This window comes from Bemisia tabaci, chromosome 5, assembly GCF_918797505.1.
Source record: "Bemisia tabaci chromosome 5, PGI_BMITA_v3".
NCBI lineage: Eukaryota > Metazoa > Arthropoda > Insecta > Hemiptera > Aleyrodidae > Bemisia > Bemisia tabaci.
The window spans coordinates 16,100,570-16,116,394 of record NC_092797.1 but is presented as its reverse complement, the minus strand read 5'-3'; the positions used below and the strand labels follow the sequence as shown (position 1 = coordinate 16,116,394).

The 15,825-nt window shown below is 39.6% G+C and overlaps 1 protein-coding gene across 1 annotated transcript; it reads right to left on the bottom strand.

Annotated features, from left to right (window-relative positions):
- Nucleotides 1-5,045: 5,045 nt before the first annotated feature.
- LOC109042195 (uncharacterized) lies at nt 5,046-9,874 on the bottom strand. The gene is made up of 3 exons (XM_019058824.2): nt 9,618-9,874; nt 7,800-8,232; nt 5,046-5,446 (listed from the first exon to the last, which is right to left on the bottom strand). The coding sequence occupies exons 1-3, from the start codon at nt 9,708-9,710 to the stop codon at nt 5,163-5,165; spliced, it is 810 nt and encodes a 269-aa protein (XP_018914369.2). The 5' UTR covers nt 9,711-9,874; the 3' UTR covers nt 5,046-5,162.
- Nucleotides 9,875-15,825: the final 5,951 nt, after the last annotated feature.

Below are 15,825 nucleotides of genomic sequence, written 5' to 3'. Positions count from 1 at the left end.
TCCGATGATCATCTTGAACATCAGAGGCGGATCCAGAACTTTGGCAGCACCGGATTTCCTCCACTGGAAAAAAAAACATTGGATCTAGAGTCCAGACTCTTAAAAACATCGACAAGAAAAAACCCTCTTGATTCAATCGGATTTTTGCATAAATCAAGAACCAAGCCTCTTAATTTGAGCGGATTTCCTTTTGATTTAAGCAAAAATCTGACTGAATCAAGAGTATTTTTTTCTTGTCAATTTTTACAAGAGTCTGGACTCTAGATCCAACGTGTTTTTTTTTCCAGTGCAATTAACAAGTGAAATATTACTATTAAAAAACTACGGTTTTTTCCAGTGTCCATTTAAACCTATGCTAAATAATCGATTCTTATCGGAGCACCTGGCCTGGCCCCTCTAAGAATCGATACATTTCTATTTCATATATTTAAAAGGGAAAAAGACAGTGTTGCGAATTTGCTGATTCCGCCGATGTTGAACATTGGGTTTGAAATTCCCGAAAAATCAGTATTGAAGCTTATGTCTTTATATTGATGGATATAAATATTTTCCCAAGCTGTTACGTGGTGCTTGTTGTTTACTTGCTTTAAGAGGGGGAGAGAGAGAGAGAGAGAGGGGGGCGCTAACGTTATAGATTTGCAATTTTTTTATAAATTACAGCGTCATTGGAGCAACTCATTTTTGACAAAATTGTCAGTTATACGCGATATTGTTCGTTAGCCCTCGATTTCTTTATCTAAGTTGAAAAACGAAAGAAAAATAAATAAATACGATGAGAGCAAATAACTGTCCAATAACTGCAATAGCTCCTCGTGCTCGGGAATGTTCCGCTGCTGCACACGGAAGATACAGTCAGCCTTAGAAAGTCGTTAAATTGAAAGTCAAATCGGTGTCTTGAAAATGCTTGTAATGCTGGATTTTTTTTTTTAGTGATTTACTGCAAAACTTGCACGACGACTTGTATCGATATTTATGAATTAAATTTACAAATGTATCAAGAAAAATGAATAACATAAGATAATACAGGTGATCTAGAGGACCAGGAAGTTTGGAATTCTCTGTCGTTCGTTATCAGAAACTAAAAGAATAAATGGACTGGAATAGACATGGATTATAAAATCGTACGTAGCGGAATGAACCTTATAGGCTTTCCTGACGCAACGTCATTTTTGTACAATTTCACCAACACATGTTTAACTCACATGCTCAACATACCCATTCTAGATATGTTTTACTTTGTCTCTGATCACCGAAGAGCTCTGATAATGTCAACGCGCTTTTTTTCCGAGGCCGAAGTGTCACAAGCGGCTTACAACGATCAAAAATTTCCGCCGCCATTTTATTTTTTTACAGAGAAATTGTTGGTTGAATCTGTTTAAAAATTTGACTGAATTTTATTGGCAGCACCAAGAATATTTGGTGAAATTTTCGAACAGCTTCGCAATAAAATTACTCCTTAAAAAAATAAAATGGCGGCGGGAATAGATAATCGTCGCATGGTGCTTGTGATACTTTGGCCGGAGGGTAATGATGTGCGTATACATCCAAAGTTTGCGTGTTCAAGTATCTCCAGAATAACGAGTTCAAGGATGTCAAAAAGTCGGATTAATGGAGACAAGGCTCAGATTCTTTTCGTGCACGAATTTTGGCTAAAAGCGGAAAAGTTTACGGTAGTACCAAAATAGGCCCCCCTTCCTATTTTTCGTCACGCGACGGAAGATATAGAATCGGAAAGTAGAGTTCTGCGTAAAATTCATCACTGCGGAAAGGGCAAATGAAAAAATGAATCGCAATGTTTCGACATTGAAATCTCTGCATTAGGATAGTTACTATTATGCGGATCTTCTAAAATGAACAGATGAAAAGCATTGGATCCATATTTTCGACTGCATTTTTTACAAGGAACATGTTCCGTTATTTAGGAAAAATTGCACGATAGAGTAAACAATGAAAAATTTGCTGGAACAAGGTTGAAATACTAAAACACGAAAGGCCACGACCTCACAGGCTCATTTTTGGCTGTACAAAAAAAATCAAAATTAATAACAAATTAGATGGCGGCTGGCTACCATATTTAATTCCGCGATGTCCTTAAATTACTTTCCTACGGAATGGAAAGAAGCGGAAATAATAGTCATCCCCAAAACTGGTAAGCCACTTTACGAAGCTTCATCATATAGACCAATTTCCCTTCTTTCCATTCTGGGGAAATTATTTGAGAGAATTTATCTGAAACGTCTCCTACCACTAATTGATGAGAGGGGAATTATCCCAAACCATCAATTCGGGTTTAGGAGTCGTCATTCTACACTTGAGCAGATTCACAGAATAGTGAGCATAGCTGAAGACGCGCTGGAGAGGGGGAAAATATGCTCTTGCGTTTTCTTAGATGTTAGCCAGGCTTTCGATCGAGTCCATCACGAAGGCCTACTCTACAAAATTCGTAAACTTCTTCCAGCAAACCACCACACGTTTCTGGAGTCATATTTGAACGGCAGGACTTTCAGGGTACGTTTTGAAGGTTCACGCTCTGCTCTGAGGAACATCCTAGCGGGTGTTCCCCAGGGCAGCGTCTTGGGACCGATCCTGTACCTGCTGTTCACTTATGATATTCCAGTTAATCCCGATACTGACTTGGGTACATTTGCGGACGATACCGCTATCGTAGGAGTAGGTGACGACTTGCCTAAAGCTAACGCTCTAGTGCAAGGGTCCCTGGATAGCGTTTTCAGGTGGACGAAAATTTGGAGAGTAGCGCTGAATAACCTGAAATCGCAACATCTGATCATTTCAAACAGAAAGGTCGGTCGGAAGCCTGTCTTTCTAGATTTGAAGCCAGTTCCTCCCTGCGACTGGGCTAGATATCTTGGAGCAATCCTCGATAGAAAGCTCAAGTGGGGAGAACACATAAAGTCCAAGCTCAAACAACTTAAGGCAAAGCGCAAGAGGATGTACTGGTTACTAGGGCGTGGCTCTAAGCTATCCCTAGATAACAAAATTCTCCAGTACAAGTTTATTTTAAGGCCCGTTTGGAGTTATGCTTGCATGTTTTGGGGATGCGCCGCAGATACAAACATCAAACGGATCCAGACGTTCCAGAATGTAACACTGAGACAGATGGTTAACGCCGAGTGGTACATCATAAATTCTGATATCCACAAGGACTTAGGCATCGCGTCAGTGAAGAGTTACATTTGGGAGCTGACGGAAAATTATGAACGCCGCTTAGGATTCCACCCTAATGTCGAGGCAATTTCCCTCCTCGATAACTCTAACATAATTCGTAGACTCAAAAGACGTAAGCCTTTTGATCTCATTTCAGATTATATTGATTGCTAATTTTGTTTATCTACCACAATAAGGGTTAGTAACTCGCAAGAGTGAAATAAAAGACATTTTTCTGTATGTACATGGTTTATTGCTAACTTATCTTTTGTATGTACAGTTTTTCCTATGTCTTTGTAAAAATTTACCTAGTATTAAGTTATTAGGTAATTGTCTTCGTAGTTCTTAGTTAATTTTTCCTTAAGTTCTAATCTGATTCTCATAGACTCATTTTCTTCACCTCCACAGCATTTCATTAGTTAACTAACTCTAAGATATATATTCTTTATTATAAAGTAACAGTTCTAAATTTGTAACAACAAAGATGTGCTTAATAAATATTCAAAAAAAAAGATGGCGGCCTGATCCCAGTTTTTATCACGCATCAATTCCAAATTGAATCAAAACAAGGGTTTGGTTCCAACTTTTGGGCATTAGAGAGCGTTCACCGCACGAAACTTTTGAATTTGTGGTAGGTTACATGCTTAGTTAAACAGTATAAAAATCACATTACACATTCATAGATTTTTCATTTGACATTTGAGCGATAACGGTGGAATTTTACCTGGCAAAAACTTACAATACTCATTCTTTCAGTAATAGCATGGAGTGATGTATAGGGTTCATGTTGCACAAAAATTTTGAGCACAAAATGTTTGAACGAGAACTGGATATTGACATACAAAGTCATTAAGTCGAACAGTTTCTCGAGGAAAGAGTAAATTATGCCAAAGGAAAGTGTACACTGATTCCGTAGACTATACCAAAAATAACAAAGAAAAACGTAAGCAATATGAACAAACAAAAAATAAAAAAATAAAATATCTTCCCGCTGCAAAAAAATGTTGGAGATCCCCATAAAGCAAAGCGGGGATGCTAACATTATAGAGTGTAACACTGTTACCGTGCAACTTCGAAAATTTTCGTCGTTTTATCGAAATCGTAAAAAAGACGTTTAAAGCCAAATGGAAAACTAGCGGAATAAAAATATTCGTATGTTAAATCCGACCATTCTTCTCATTTTTTCCGCTATATTGAAAAATCATGACTTGTGTATAGTTACTTTAAAGTTCAATGTCAATTCATAAAGATTAACTCAAACAGTTGGGGAAAGAAAATAAATTGGTAGGGAGACAGCGCCTTTCTTGGTTTAAGAGGAAGTTCCATTTAGAATATTCCTCCAGAGAAAATCCAGTTTTCTGACTTAATCTAAAGTATCGGAAAATTTCAAGGAAAGATTCTTATACATTTCCGCCGAAATAAGTATTTCATCACAAGAAATCTGACAACCTTCAAATGTTTATACGTAGTTTTCCCTTAGCATGACAGTACTTTCACCTGGAGTCCCTTTGGGAAGAGTCAAGACATCGCGGCTCATGCCATGGATGTCACAAACGGAAATAAAGATTACACAAATTGAACGTTTTTCGTTATCTTTGATCAACTCATTCCCGAAGTCCTATCTTTGTTCCTTCTCTCATGCCGTTTGTTCCTAATGCCCCGGTCTATTCTGGCTCATTATCTTTGCAATCGGTGAAAATTTAATCTTTATTCCCGTTTGTGACACTGTGGACTGGAGACCTAAAATACGGGGACCACTCAGAAATTGACTCGTTGTGTCTATACTCTCAGTATAAATAAGGGACTCAACTTTCACCCAGAATGTTGCCTTCCCCCCCCTTCCCCTTTCCCCGCGTACCCCTTTTCCCCATTTCCCCATTTCCTCCGTTTTTTTCTCTTTTTTTCTCCCTTTTTTTTCTTTTGACCCAGTGCAGTGGCCAGACTCTCCTTGTAAAATTGCTCTACCTGAAGTTCCTGACCAAATTCACAGAAAGGTTTTAATCTTCTTCGGGGATGTAAGTTGGTTTTGAGGGTGTTCCCTCGGAGCTGGATAGGGAGCGACCCAAGTTCCTGTTGTAGTCGTAGCGTCTGGATCTCAAAATCACCGCCGGGTATAAGGTCTTGACACAGTAGTCCAAATGCTCAACGCGGAACGGCTCACAACACAGGAAAGCTCCACACAAATGATTGCGCACTTTCACGGTACATGTCCACTCCCATACTTTCGTGCTGGACCTCATGATCAGTCGGCATTCGGCCTCCTTGGCGTCGGGACACTGATCTGTACAACAGTCATTGACAATGTCAAAAAAACGCACTTAAAAAGATAGTATAGGATCACGTTTTTCAATCTCAAAAACCCTCGATACTCCATTAAGTCATAAGAAGGGCCCAAAACCACGTGAAAATCAATTGAAGTATAGTGAGTTGGAATTTTATAGCCAACGTGCGTTGAAAATCAACATTAAGCTGAAAATCTCAATACAGATCGAAGATAATAGCTCATACGAGCACAATTTTTCCTCCGAATTGAGATTTTCAGCTTTATGCTGATTCTCAACGCACGTTGGCTAAAAAATCCAACTGACTGTCGGTCGATAGGACTCGTGTGTCTATCGCGATCAGTTTGTGAACTAAATTATAAGTAACTATGCGCAAAGTGTTTGCACATTGCATGGTTACTTTGGATTTTATCAATTTGAGCATAGTTCCTTTTAGCAAGAAAACGTCCGATTGAAGATCCCTCCAAGGAATTAATTGTAATTAATTGAATTAATTAATACTGGCTTCTTGGCAACCGTGGTTTAAAGTTTTGAGGCGTTTAAAACTTGACGTTTTTTGTGGTTTTCCAGCTTGACGCGAATGATATCGCATGTATCATCATACGCACGTCTATCGTTTAATTTGACCGCGTCAAATAAAAAAAAGAATCAAAAAAGTTCCAGCCGATGACGCGTATCGAGGTGGATGACATTTTGATGGAACAACTTATCGATGGTGAAACTGCCAATCCTCAAATCTCGTTTGCGGCGTTCAAGAATCTCCACTTCCATCCTTGAAAGTTCTCACAGAGTTTTCATCGCAAAGGGAGGGAAAATAACGGATTTTTCGGAGTATTGACGTTGAGTAGTTTCCCATTTATTACATAAAGTATGACAGGAAGTCTACAACGTCGCAAAGGGAGATACGTGGTCTGGTAGTTTCACTGTCGTTGTGTGATATGATCATGTGGATTGCATTTTGCAAAGAGGAACTCCTAGCATTGCAATGATGCTAAGATTGTGCAACTTCATCCTTTGCAATAAAATTGCGGAAATCGTGAAAAACTAGGAAATTTAGATGGTCATTTTTGTCTTAAATTCACAGTTTTTAGCGAGTAAAATAGAAAGTATTAATGGATAATCGGGTTTTTCTTCCAAGACAAAAGAAGTTGCACAATCTTAGCAACATTGCAATGCTAGTGCTTCCTTTTTGCAAAATGCAATCCATGTTTAAGGGAAGAGACAGGTTGCCGGAAAGGGTCCTAGACTGAATTCCTCTCGGGAGAAGCGGCCAATGAGAGGGTAGAGGGATGGGATCGAAGTGAAAATGTTGAGGTGCTCGATGCCCGAGAGGTTATGGTTCGATAATGTAGTAAATCGGCGGTTAGGTGTCGCAGAGAGCCACGTTGTGCTATAAAACGACATGCATGTGTAAACAAGTTTCTTCAATCCAAAATATATTTACAATTTTCAAATTAAAGAAAAATGGTTTTAAACCCCTTTTCTCAGTGTATTGGTGTCTGACTCTTGGCTATGTACACTTTTGTTAGCTTTGCTCGTATCAAGGTGCATCGTATAGTTCCATATTCAGCTGTTAGTTTATCACCAATCATAGTATTATCTAACGTTAACATATAAAATTAATGCAGTTTGTTAAGTTTTAGTTTTAAGCCACGTAGATAGATACAAGAAACACTTGTAGTAGTTACGATATATTTAAATAAAATTTCTTTTTTAAAAAAAAAAAAAAAAAAAAAAAAAAAAAAGTTTATCACCGTTGATGAAAAGGAGCCTCGGTCCTCGGAGGCGAAATTGTCAGCCGAGCAATTTTAGTTCAGACGCACAAAAAAAGTTCAATTTGTATTGTGGCGTGGCGTGCAACGAAAACCGTATTGATTGATTTTTTTTTTACCATAGCTTCAACTGGGAAATATCGAGAATCGATCATTCACGCCTCGCCCCGATAGGGGGTTTGCAACGAACACCTTCATAATCGATTTTTACCATAGCTTCGGCCAACGGGAAGAATAGAGTCCCTTTATACTGAGAGTCAAGACAATGTGAATCCATTTCTGATTGGTTCCCGTATTTTAGGCCTTCACAGTGTCACAAACGGGAATAAAGATTACATTTTCACCGATTGCAAAGATTATAATCTGGAATGGACCAGGGAATTACGGGTTCGGCAAGGAACAAACGGAATGAGAGAAGGAACGGAGAGAGGAATTTGAGAATGGGCCGATCAAAGATTACAAAAAACCAACAAAAAACGTTCAATTTCTGTAATCTTTATTCCCGTTTGTGACTCCATGAGGGGTGTTGTCTTCACTCTCAGTATAAAGGGACTCTAGGGAAGAATAAAACTTTACTCACGCTTATTGTGGCTCTGCTGGATGATGCCCATGTAGGCCAAGAAGGCCATCTCGCAGGCCATTTTACTGTCCGCCCAGGTATGGCTCCTTTTATCAGGATCTCTTTGATCTCTAAAAACTTTACACGGATCGTTAGCTCTGTTCTGTATGAGATATGCGAGCTGGCCGTCCGAGGCCGGGGACTGGAAAGTTGCTGCGGGGCTGTTGGCCTCCGAGCCAACGGGCGTTGGAGTGGGGAGCGAATAATCGCCGGTGTACATCGCCCAGGAGGAGGTACTTCCGCTTGGAAAAGACTGGGATTGTCTTAAGACTCGTCTAGTCCCATGTCTCGGGGTGGTGGGGGCGCTCCTGGCGGGTGGAGGGGCGGCACTCGTTGAGGCAAGGGCGCTGTTCGAACGAGCGTGGCGCCCGCGGTTCCCACGCATCGCGGTGACCTTTGGACGGGGTGGACAATGAAAAAAAACATTAGAGTTTTTCTGCCGTGCTAAGGAACAACGCCGTATGAACCTTCAGGCGTTGCCAAATTTCCTTTGATAAAATGCAAATTTCCTGGTAGATTTGTGAATAATTTCCCCTCGATTTTTCAGATAATTTAGTTCACAATTTTACCTACAGATTCTGAGAATATAAAGGGAAAATATGCATACCTTTCCTAAAAAATAAAATTTTATCGAAGGAAATCTGGCAACTCTCGAATGTTCATACGGCGTTTTTCCTTAGCACGGTAGTTTTGTGGTAATGTTGCATGGTGTCAACGATCATGGTGTCAACAAACACAAAATCTGATCATGGAGTCAACGATCGTCGACGTCGTGTACTGAAAAACAAATATGGTAGATTTTACCATACTCAGACACATAGTGGTACTAATATGGTAATAAACACCAGCTTGATTCTTGTAAATCAGCTAAAATTAATAAGATCCGTCCAGGCAGCAACTTTGTACGTTCAATATTAACTGAGATATCGCTCTTTAAAAAGTCAGGTTTTTGACGTCATCTAGCGGTAGTGACATCCTCGGTTTCTCCCACCTCGCTTTCATCTGAGTTTTACGTTAAGTAATCAGTGCAAATGTGCGTCACACTCTGCGTCACACTCAGGTACTACTGCGGCGGATGACCTTAAAAACCCGACTTTTCAAAGGGTGGTATCTCGGTTAATATTGAACATAAAAAGTTGCTGTTTAGACAGATCTTATTATTTTAAGCTAATCTACAAGAACTTTATTATATATTTTATTGGTTTGAATCATCGCGATTCAATTATTGTGTCGAATATCGTTATTATTCCAAATCGATAAGTCGATTATAGGAGTATAACGAACCCACTAAGTCAGTCTATGGCTCAATAATGAAGCAATGAGATAATTGCACTTTAGACGAAACGTAGATATTATCTCTGTATAGTATACTTAAAGGAAATAAAGAAATAATAGTATAAAAACTTACAAAGTATACTTTTTGAGCTGAAGTCGAATAATAAATGAAAAGCAGGTGGTTAACATTAAATTTCGAGGGTCTAGAGAGAGAAGTACCCCTGGTTCGCATTTTAAAAGTTTTTAAGTGAATAATGAAGTAAAATAAAAAAATAAAATATTAATCTAGACTTGTAAATCTCATTTCAAAGGGAAACTTTGATTCGCTGCCATAGAAATGCATTAAAGTTTCCATAAAAAATGGAACGAATGAACGTAAATCATCCTCCGGTACTTTTTTAGAAGCTTCGAGGTCAATTAATATATTAATCTACCATTACTTAAAACAGGTAAATTATTATAAATGAAGATACTGAAAGAAAAGAAAATTTTAATTGTACTTACTGAATCTAAGTAACAATGTAAGAACGCAGCAGTGATGAGTATGCAGCGAAAGCCCAACATGCTTTTGCCGATTAATTGATGTCGCAGGTACATGAAAAATTCAAGTTTGAAGCAAGTTGTAATGTCATCGCGTTTCAAGACACTTCATGATTTTCTAAGTCAGTTCACCTTATATGAAAATGCAACCGTCTTACTTGATCTGATTATGAGGTAAAATAAGAAGTCACAAATCACTTAACACTGAACTAAACACCGCGATTCTCTTAAAAAAAAAAAAAAAAAAAAAAAAAAAAAAAAAAAAAAAAAAAATTAAAAATTGAAGATAGAAAATAATATTTTGAGAATAATTGAGGTCCCGGATAGACTCATCTACATAGATTTTTAGTGAATATTTATTTCTGAGCTCCACATAAAGTCTTTCCACACAGGAGAATATGCATTGCTCTCGATACTTCGACACCTATCGGAGTAATGGTGGTTCGCCTGAAAATTATTTCTAGGTTGCAAATTTTACCGCATGCTTTTTTCAAAATTAGGATATGCGTTGAACGGCACTAGTTTTTTTCGTCAGCAAAAATCACGAAACCCATTAGGGCGATATGACTGATACAAAATATGAGTGACGTTGAGTATAACGTTAAACTTGAACTTGGGGATTTTCTGATTTAGTACTGGTGTGATAATATTCATGCGATGTTCTGAATCGTAAGTCTCCTCCTAGGTTGCTTTCAGTAGCGTGGCGTGCTTTGCGATATATCGATTGTTCTGCCACTTAAACCTATGGTAAAGAATCGATTATTATTAAGGTGTTCGCTGCGAACACCCTGATTATCAATCCTTTCTCATAGGTTTAAATGGCATAAAAATCGATATATCGCAAAGCAAGCCACGCCACTGGTTGCTTTACCACGTGCGTGCTTGCAACCAGGCATTTTTTAATAATTTTTTTTTTTTTATTCTCAGTAATAATGGGCAGAAATAATAATTTACCTTCAAAAATAGGAAACATGCCATTAACTTTTTCCCTATCAATGCTCGGCAACATTTCGCTTGTAGTGAGGGCACAGAAAAATTGAAGGAGAATTGTATTACCAGGAAAACCGGTAATATTAATTAATATGAATTTGACTCATTCCAAGCATCACAGGCTCTTGGAATTTTATATCCGTAATGGATTTGTTGCACGCAAGAGATACGAGTACAGAGATGTGTGTAGATTTTTGCGGGGTAAAATGGCAAAAAAGATCGCTAGGGTAAAATTAAAAAAGTCTGGTAATGGAAATGTTACATGTGCGTGAGGGATTTGCGATTTGACCATTGATTCTGAGGTAAAAGTTTGCGAGAAACACGATGGTGCCACTGGTTTCCTCTGAAATCAACTCCCAAGCTCAAAAAAAGCTCTCAAAAAGAGGCCAAAATGGAGGGGACCCTACCCTGAGAGTCCACGTCTACATCAAGACCAACTCTCTATGCAAAGATAGGGAGCAAATACATTGACAGGGCTGCCACTTTATTTGGGGGCTCTAAAACTGAAGACACGGCAACCCTGCTAATGTATTTGCTCCCTATCTTCGCATGTAGAGTTTGTCTTGATGTAGACGTGGACTCTCAGGGTAGCGTGGGATATCCCCTCCATTTTGGCCTCTTTTTGAGAGCTTTTTTTGAGCTTGGGAGTTGATTTCAGAGAAAACCAGTGGCACCATCGTGTTTCTTGCGATTTTTTTACATAAGAATCAATGGTCAAATAGCAAATCCCTCGCACATGCAACATTTCCATTGAAGCCAATTCGCGTAGCTCGAAACGCGTTTTTAAGCTGAGGAAGCGCTTGTTTATTTCAACCTGCCTTTAGAATTCAAGTAAACTAGTATAGCAATGCGTTCAAGTGACGCACCACCTCAACAGCAAGATGGCGGAGAGGGGTCTAACATATTTAGAATAGGTTAATCTGTGATACCCGCTTGTAATGCCTATCATATCAAAGCACCGAGGACGATAATCGTTTTTCTATAATTTCTTTTTTTAGCGGTGGCTTAGTTCTCTCAAAATTGTACATATTTGTGCTAAACGGAACCATAAACAAGTGGGACAGATGGGGGTGTGCTCTAGAATGTTGCATAAGAAATAATGTAAAAGTGGGGAAATGGAAGCGGAATTGTACATCCTACTAAACAGATCTAAACGCCAACTGAATGCGGCACTCATGAGCCTTCGGCACGGGAAAAGAGCGTTGTGGACAGGGCTCATGCGTTAAAGCAGACAACGAACGAGCGCGGCGGCAACGATCATCGGGCATCTGGGAAATACGCACTCTTGTTTTCACGAGACATTTTTAGAGTCGATTTTTTTAGAGGATATGAAGTTGGTAGGGGGTCAAAATATCACAGTTTTCCTGCTTAAGGTTAGAAAGGACGCTGCTAATAATAATGGGAAATGGAAATGAGAAACAAAATAATGGGGGAAAACACCTTTAAGAGGGTATTTGCGTGCTGGATACGGCACTTTTTTTCTTTCTTTTTTTTGGGGTGCAATTTTTAATAATAACAAAGGAAATTATTAATGGTGAACCCGACTTCTGTAGAAAAAATGGCCTTGGAGAACACAAATGGACCCTGCATTTTTACGTATCAGTCATGGAGCATGGCATAATTATTAATGGGCTAGTTCATACTTAAATAGTCTACTTTAACAGAAGAGCCGTTTTATGGAAACATTTTGCACGATTGCGTGTAAACCAAAAACTCTGTTAAGACTATGTCAGAGTACTGTCAGTTCATATAGCCTGGTTTTTTAAGCTCCTCATCTCGTATTATACTCTCTCATGACGTAAACCCGATCCCTAAATGTGGCTTACAAATGTTTCTCATTGATAGTGGTTCTTTTAACGTTATTGAGCTTTTGGCGACTCCCTCTTTCCTTTCCCCCTCACCCCTCCACTCCAAGAAATTCGGTGATTGTATCGTCTTGCAACATCTCACACGTGTTGGTGTTCTCAAGAGGCCATTAATTGTTGAGATTTTGAAAAATATCGAACCATCTCTTGAATGTGAGTTTCACCCGAAAGTTGCGACTGTGGGAAATTGTCGATGTGAGATGTGCCGTCTAAATGGGAACGTGTTGAAAAAACATGGTGTTGTGATGTTGCGACTACTTCATACTGAAAAATTGAAACAAATCTACTATCACTGTGATTATAGTTGACCACATTCCTACTAAACTTCACCAAAATTTGATAAAACATATTAAAATCGATTGCATGTGTAAAGGTTCTGGATGTACAAGAAATTTTCCTTCGACCTGCATGTATAGAACATAACCGGGCGTTTGGCAACACACTATTGGGATAAAGTAACATAAGTCGAAGTTCACACCCCGTTAGAAAGCTACACGACAGTCAAAATGGAGGAGTATGTCAAAAATGTGCTCACAAGACGGTGAGATATTTTTGGTCCCTCCATTAACTTCTTTTTAAGAAAAATAGAACTGGCAATTTACAGCACAGGTAGGGCGGCACGAAAGTCTGTCGCCGGTGCTTTTAGCCATTTCTTTTATTGTTTTTATTGTTTTTCTTTTCTCTCACTTTCTTCAATCATTGTCTGAAGGAAACACTTCTGTGTTATTATTTATGTACTGCAATAAGGTTTTTTAATCTATAGTTTTTTCCTTTCGAACTCCCGTCTCGGCATTGTTTCTCTTTCGCCTTATCACTATATTTTTTAATCTTATCTTTATTACTCCCTAGGCTTAAGTTAATACGGAAGGCTGCGGCCCAGCGTAGTCCTTAATACTTAATCTCTTATTTCTTTTTGACTGTTGTACATTTATATTTGTTATGATGTATTTTGTCAATAAAGTAAATTATTATTAGTAAGAAAAAATAACCAAAAGTCTGTGCAAATATGGGAAGTAAAACTATGGATACTGTCTTTGCCATTTTGCAGATAAGAGTGAATTTTGAATCAATAATACTGCATTGAGTGCCTTTCTGTCACAATCCCACAAGAGTGCAATTTTGCAACAATTTGTGGTCGGGAAATTTCCATTCCTGAATCACTCACGCCACTACGGCAAGGAGTAATAGCATATGCACGTGTGGAACTGTAAGAAAAACTTTGCTTGAGAAAAAATATTGACGGAGAGAGGGATTCTAGGTATACGCTGTTATGCGAAACCAAAACATCATCTGATGCAACCAATATATTTTCTGGGACTCTTTAAATAGCAAGTAATGAGCACTTTCGAATTTTTTTTCCTTTTAGCCCAAATCTGATGATTTTACGTGAAAGAACACTGGAAATGTGTACCAGTGCAAATTTTCATTCGTCTACGCAATAATGCGTGCCCAAAGGTCAGGGCGAAATACCGTAAAAGCCCGATTTGCTGAAAAGCGTATTTTCGCGGGCTTCAGCTTTGGCGCCATTGCGACATAATTCCTCTCTCCCCCCCCCCCCCCCCCCCCCCCGTTATTTTTACATAAAAAGGAACCGATTTGCCGATTGCGAAGGTACCGACCTTAGAATTTCTCAAAAGACCAAAATAGGGACCTACGGTTATGCGGCGCGCGCGCCGATTTCGAGCCCTTAGCGCCCCCTGGCGGAAAGCACGCGGGACACACCGCTGCCGCATGCAACTGCGGTCCTGCGTCTTAGGCGATTTGCAGGTCCAAGTGGGTGAATGATTAATTCTCCTCAAAACTATGGGCTGTAGTCATAATCCTTCATTGAGCAGGTCTTTTCCTCGGGAAGTCCCATAAGAACCGTTCCTAAATTACGCAATTTCATAATAAAAAATATTAGGCTTAATCCCGCAATATTATAAAAATAAGCGATTCATACGGCGGTTTTATGACAAGAAAAAAATTGCATTTGATGTTCATCTTGGTATCACAGCAAACACGCAATTGTTCCAGCAGTTGATTGAAAAAGGGAGAAATTCCCCATTTAAAAACTCAATACCGCGACGAGCATTCGATTTTTCCGACGGTTTTGTGAAAAGAAACCATAAAGGTACGGAACCTTAGGCGCGTCTAGACGCGGCGTCCAGACGCCGATAAATCTGTCTAATGATTTTTGCGCGGGGACGGCACCTTAGCGGCGAAGAGACGCTGCGGAAAACGCCGAGCGAGGACGCTCCGATCTATCTCGAACAGATCGGAGCGAAGACGCCGAGAAATTCCGCTCAGTCCGCTGCCTTTCCTACCGATTTTTGAATGTGTTTAGTTCGACAAACCCACGAATCGATCACAAAGGCCGTGAATTGATCGACAAAAGCCGCGAATCGATCGAAAATTCCGTGAATCGATCGACAAGAGCCGTGGATCGACCGACCCACCCGTGAATCAATCGACAAAAGCCGTGAATAGATCGACAAACCTGTGAGTCTATCGACAAACCTGTGAGTCTATCGACAAACCTGCGAATCGATCGACAAACCTATGAGTCGATCGACAAACCTGTGAGTTAAACGACAAACCCGTGAATCGATCCACCAAGTTGTGAATCGATCGAATTACGTCGATTGGTTCACGTTTTGGTTTTTCGATCGATTGATGTCGATTGACTAGATACCGGTTTTCCTTTTAATTGTCAATCATTTCTCGTCTATCGATCCACATTTTTTGTCGATCGAATCGACACCCGTTTTTTAGTAATTTGTCCATCGATTGGTGTCGATCGATTCACGTTTTTATTTTTCGGTCGATTTTTGTCGATCAAATCCACACCCTCCTAAAAAAAAGGGCGCACAGCCATTTTCGCGGCCCAGAGCATACTGTCCGATCAACAAAAATTCGAGAAATTGACGGCGGACAGAGCGGAAAAAATCCACGGATTCCGCTCCTAAGGTGCCGTGCTCCAAAATGTGAGCGTCTTCTCGCCCTCGACTCGGTAGCAGCATTTTCCGCCGGCGTCCAGACGCGCCTAAGGTTCCGTAGCTTAACGCGTTAGTCACCTCGATATCGTGGCGAATACGCGATTTTTATGACGGTTCAGTAAACATGTGAAAAATTATGCATTTTTTTTACATGAACATTGCGGCATCTATCAACGTCATTAATTTGAGCCTCCTATGCGGGCATAATACAGACATTCATGTACGTCAATAGCTCACGGTGGTCTTGAAGCAAAAAGAATGCGACAAAAATGTACCCAAAAACGGTTTGCAGGGGTCGAGTCTACGGCGCGTGTGGGCTTAAAATCGCAAAAAATAAAA

What these genes read in the sequence shown, in the direction of transcription:
- LOC109042195 (XM_019058824.2), bottom strand. Translation starts at nt 9,710, where the DNA reads ATGTACCTGCGACATCAATTAATCGGCAAAAGCATGTTGGGCTTTCGC. An exon ending in TACATTGTTACTTAGATTCA is followed by an intron (nt 8,233 to 9,617) that starts GTAAGTACAATT and finishes CCCCGTCCAAAG; the next exon opens with GTCACCGCGATGCGTGGGAA. An exon ending in CCAGCAGAGCCACAATAAGC is followed by an intron (nt 5,447 to 7,799) that starts GTGAGTAAAGTT and finishes ACTGTTGTACAG; the next exon opens with ATCAGTGTCCCGACGCCAAG.